General features: G+C 39.0%; 2 protein-coding genes across 2 annotated transcripts; one reads left to right on the top strand and one right to left on the bottom strand.

The window, feature by feature from the left end:
* Window positions 1–281: 281 nt before the first annotated feature.
* Window positions 282–851, bottom strand: LOC114366322 (uncharacterized). Its single transcript, XM_028323180.1, has one exon. It carries the CDS (start codon window positions 849–851, stop codon window positions 282–284), a length of 570 nt encoding a protein of 189 aa, XP_028178981.1.
* A 989-nt stretch (window positions 852–1,840) lies between these two features.
* LOC114349613 (uncharacterized) lies at window positions 1,841–4,199 on the top strand. Its single transcript, XM_028300060.1, has 3 exons — window positions 1,841–1,958; window positions 2,567–2,835; window positions 3,667–4,199. The coding sequence occupies exons 1-3, from the start codon at window positions 1,841–1,843 to the stop codon at window positions 4,054–4,056; spliced, it is 777 nt and encodes a 258-aa protein (XP_028155861.1). The 3' UTR covers window positions 4,057–4,199.
* The last annotated feature ends 957 nt before the right edge of the window (window positions 4,200–5,156 follow it).

Raw genomic sequence — 5,156 nt, 5'->3', positions numbered from 1 at the left:
CTAAAAAATGTTAGTCACTTTAAAACATCACACTCATGTGTGATGTTTTAAAGTGACTAACGAATTACTTATTTCTTTCGTTACTTAAGAAAGCGTTTGTAGTGAAATTTTACAATAGAAAGTGTTGGGCGTGGGTGCATCATCGATTGTTGATACTGAAATAAATTGTCATGCTTCATAATAAATAGTTTAATCTAATGCCAGTCAGTCTTTATTACGTTGTACAAACCGATATTTCATTAGTAGATAAACAAGTTAAGATTCCGCGATTGATTGGTTCACTAGTGTCCACCTTTATCCGCTTGACTCCACTTGGCATATCCTTCACAAAACCGCACCATTGCATCGAAGAGCTGTTCCGGGGGTATATCCACAAAGTTCGCCAACTCGGCATTCCTTCTCTTTCGTCCGTAAGACGACGAGAACTGAGGTTGAGGTTTCTTCTTGATTCCAGCGCTGATGAAGAAGGCTGGGGTCGCTGTTGTTGTGTTCTGAGATTCCTTAGCCTTGACAGCTTGCACGATGAGACACAGTAAGTAGCCACCAAACGCGAGAAACGCCAGCGTCGTTATCGACATGGAAAACAAAGTCCCCAGCTTGCTCTGTCCACCCTTCTTGAGTTCATAATCGGTTCTCTTTATAGGCGCGTTAAGGGCTAAAGCTTGTGCGCCAAATGTGTGATAAGCAGGTGTGGTCGTCACATTATCGTAGTTTGCCGTCACTAGCTCTTGCAGCGAAGATTCCAGACTTATCAATTTATCCAGGGGCAATTCATTGAGGTAATCCACATCTTTAAGAGAGAGATCCGCTGATGCGACCTTGAGAAATGTAAAAATGAACAAGACAAGCATTTTGAGATGCTGTGTGTGCTAGACTGACATCGGCGACAGCTAGGGTGGTTAGCGTGGTCTGCGGACCAAGACGTAGCGGTGCATGTCAGAGCATATCTTCAAATGACACTTTCAGTGCGACGTTTTCTTCGTGACAAACTAATAAGCATTGATGTCAGAGTCACAGTGATGCAGTATGTTAATGTTTTATGACTGAAGTTTGAAGGATATTTCGTTTCGATGTAGAGAAAATTACACGGGTTATTAATTTCGCCTAAAGCGTGAATTGCTTAGCTTATTGCGTGATTTATGATGATAATTACTTCAACCAATCACAAAGTTGACACTGCTTTGTCTATTCAGCTGCATGTTGAACAATTTCACAATGTTTTAGCAACATTAACGTCTTTGTTTACTTCGAGCCCAGTCTTACATAAATGTTAATTTTCAGCAACGATGGTGCCTCAAACCTATTGAGGTTTCCGTGTCTATTGTTCTCGTTTTAACGATTTATTTATGCTTACAGGGTGTATCCAAATAACATTGTTTTGTACATTTCTTTTTGATAGAAAATAAGGAAAATTACTTTTAAAAAACATAAGGACCTCTACAACGTCATTACATCCTACCAAGCAAACATAATTAGGATAATTTTGCAACCTAATAAAGTAGGTACAAAGTATATTTTCTATCGACCCTTCCTAATCCCGATCTCTACATGAGCTTTCGTAAAATGATCGATCGATCTCAATACTACTAGCGCCATCTATTCATCCTGAAATGCAACAAGTATCCAGTCTTCAGCAAAAAAACTCCTGAAATTACACTTCAAAAGAGACTAAAAAAAATCTCAGATTTAAATTAGTTTCAAAACATCCTGTACCATAAATGATAGACACAATTACCTCAAAAGATATGCTCTACTGCGAGCATTGCACACGCACGCGTGGTTGTTTGGCCACCAAGCGGAGCGTGCGACACGCCACTGTAGTTCCGACGGTCGCCGCGAGATGTCGCGACTGGTGTGGTTAGTGTTGGTGCTCCAGGCTGCGTGTGCGCAGGAATATGCCAGGGAAGGATTCATTGATAGACTTAGCAGCGGAATGAAATTCGCAACGGATTTACTTGGTAAGTAGAATGTGAATATCTAAAAAATAACACGTTTCGATTGTAACAAAATTAAAAAGAAGCCTGAAGTTGGGTTGGGTTATTTTCCCATAAATACCTATTGCAAACAATTATTTGCTTCATAATTACTATTTTTTATTTATCTAATTCGACAAGGAATTGGTGTTTTATGGCATATATTTCATAACAATAATGCACATATTAGCATAGAAGTTAAGCCACATTTTCTAAGATATAAAGTACATTTAAGTAATGTACTTAAAGATTCCGACATATAGGGAGAAATACGCTAAATAACACTCATAAGATCCTATTACCTAAATATTATACTAATATTATAAATGCGAAAGTAACTCTGTCTGTCTCGCTTTCACGCCTAAACCACTGAACCGATTTTGATGAAATTTAACATAGACATAGTTTGAGTCCCGGGAAAGGACATAGGATAGTTTTTATCCCGGTTTTTGAGACAGGGACGCCGCGATAAAGTTTTTCTGTGACAGACAAAATTCCACGCGGGCGAAGCCGCGGGCGGAAAGCTAGTATAGAATAATTTACTCTACTTGTTATTTAGCGAATGTTACAAACACAATGATTATGCGTTTCAGGAACCGAATCCGTAGCCCAGAAGGTTGCCGAATTCGTCGTGAAAGCTTTCCAGATAACTAACAAGCCTTCTCCATACAAGCGCCCACCTCCGGATACTCTAGAAGAGTCTAGCGAGGAGAGCTTCGCAAGCGAAAAGCGACCTAACTACAATGTGGAAGAGGCTGCAAACCCTATGTCACCGCTGAAGTACTTAGTGAGGCTCTTTGGACTGCAGCCAGGGCAGATCAGCGCAGTGGCCGTGAATGCGCTGGTCTTTGTTGCGCAAATGGTAAGAATATTGTTCCTTGCCTTAACTTCGAACTCCTCCTATATTCTTCTGATTAATTTCGTTGCGGGTCCAATGACAGTTTAACTTTCCCCCGGGACAAACTTGAGACCTTCACTTGTTGAGTTTTAATTCAAGCTGTAGATCCTGCCTACACAGGAGTTACAGCGGTGGAAACGAGAGGTGGGAATAGACCCGTTCCTTTAACAACCTCTACGTTATTACACACCACACAAATATGACACGAAAAATGAGTTAGAAATAGAAGAGCACGAAAGATCTTTTACAGTTATTTATTTACCTAACTAGGTTCTGTTACTAAGTTGACAGTTTTGCAGACCCCTATTTTTAAAAGGCCACTTAATAAGAGTACCCTTCTGAATAAAACCCTTAGAAAGGAGAGAAGACAATGCAGTAGTTTCATTACTTAACGTTAGGCTTACCTAAAGGCTTTACTTATAAAGGCCTTATTTTATCTCAACAAGAATCTGTCTTGTTGGTTATCTTAATAAATAAAATGAAATAAATAAATAATTAAACCAATTTATGACTCAAATCTGCTAAATGTAACTTAATTTACGAACGCATACAAACATCATTTCCGATCGGAAATAAAATAATGCCATATCAATCAGATGCCAAGGGATACGACGATTAAATAGTTAACTTTCTTCTGCAGCTTTTATGTCAAGTTCTCACGGCACATAATTTTCCGACTGAGTACATAATTTCTCTGCCTTGATCAAATTGAAAACATAATTGATTTATATTCATTCGATTTCTAATTATCATGTGCATAATAATTCTATTATTGAACTATCTATCATTTTACAGATATCGACGTTCTTAGCTGGAAACAGGCGCCCTAATAGACCATATCGATCCGATGATCCGATCGAATGGGTCCTTAACAAGAGATCTAGCAGACTCCAAGAACTCATCTCCAGAGCTAAAAATGAGTCTTTATTCAACGACATAGAGGGCATAATCGAGGAGCAAGGTTCGAACGAAGAAACCAGCTGCATAAGACTGCTGGTTTGCAAAGTAACTCCGTTCGTGCATAAGATGCAAGAAGCCGTATTTGGCAAGGAGGGGAGGGATGTGAAACCGGGGAAACTTCGCGGCGCGGCGACAATGTACCGCCATCTACCGTCGACGGATGAAATCAAAGAGAGAAGCGACATCTGTGAACGAAAGCATAGAGACTGTGATCTAAATCAATAGTAGTTAGTTATTATATTGATTTAATTATAAATGAAAATAACTAAGTTCTTTCATCAAAAACTTAGTTGGTAGAGTTTCAGTACAAATCAAGAATTTCATTGTCTTTATCTTAATATCTGTTATTAAATATTGTAACATCTTTATGTGTGTAGTTGTTATAAGTTATATGTATTTAACAAAGTAAATTGATCCTTTGATGTGCTGCCGACTCTAGTTTTACACTTGTTGTATCCAAGAGTTTTATATGTGCGTCCGAGGACTTTCTTGATACTAAAAATATCTTAAGGACGCTCACTCGTGCGTCAAGCACTGTAAAATCTTACAGGAGTCCTAGAAATGAACTCAAATTCTTGTTGCTTTGATAATTATAACCATCACGTATTAAATGTAGGAGCACCTGCGTTAGAAGGCGAGGCCCCAAAGCACCTGTTCTGTTATGCGACCTGCTGACCCATTGACGATTCGTCCACGTGCCAACGAGTGTAAATACTTCGATGGTTCCTATTCAATCGATGGATGAAAATTCACAAGTTGGAAGTATGTAACTAAAGTAGTAAACACAGTGCAGTGGTAGCTTGAATCAATCACTTTATGTATTCGTTCCTAATTCGTTAGGCTCAGTCTCAACCTCTGTGGTTGAGGATTCCGGATGAAGCGCGTTTCCACCTTCGGTTTGAACATCACTTTTCATCAGATGTGATGCAGGCCAAGAGCTTTCCCGTTGTGGATAAAAAGAACTTAATATTCCAAATACCTTATAAATAAAAATGCACGCTTCGATGGCATGCTAGGCCGTCGATCCGATAGAGACACAGCAGATGCCTATGGCATTTCATTAAGTCTGTTTGGTGTCAGATATGCTCTCGGTTGGTAAAAACCGCACAAAAGATGAAAGGAAGACTGTATTCAGTACAAAACAACAAACCCTTAAATTATAATAAGTACTTGGCTAGTTCTTTGACTACACTTTCGACGAACTTTGGATGCGTGTTTGATCCATCTTTATACAAAGAGTTGTTGACATGTATAAACAACACGGATCAAACCGAATCGAAACCAGGTCAAATCATAATTCGATCCAAACATAATTTTAGATTCAA

The sequence above is a fragment of the Ostrinia furnacalis genome, unplaced genomic scaffold (assembly GCF_004193835.3).
Source record: "Ostrinia furnacalis isolate ACB-3 unplaced genomic scaffold, ASM419383v2 OfSCF0069, whole genome shotgun sequence".
Classification (NCBI taxonomy): domain Eukaryota; kingdom Metazoa; phylum Arthropoda; class Insecta; order Lepidoptera; family Crambidae; genus Ostrinia; species Ostrinia furnacalis.
Note: the sequence above shows the minus strand (reverse complement) of the source record. Positions and strands in the feature narration are given on the sequence as shown.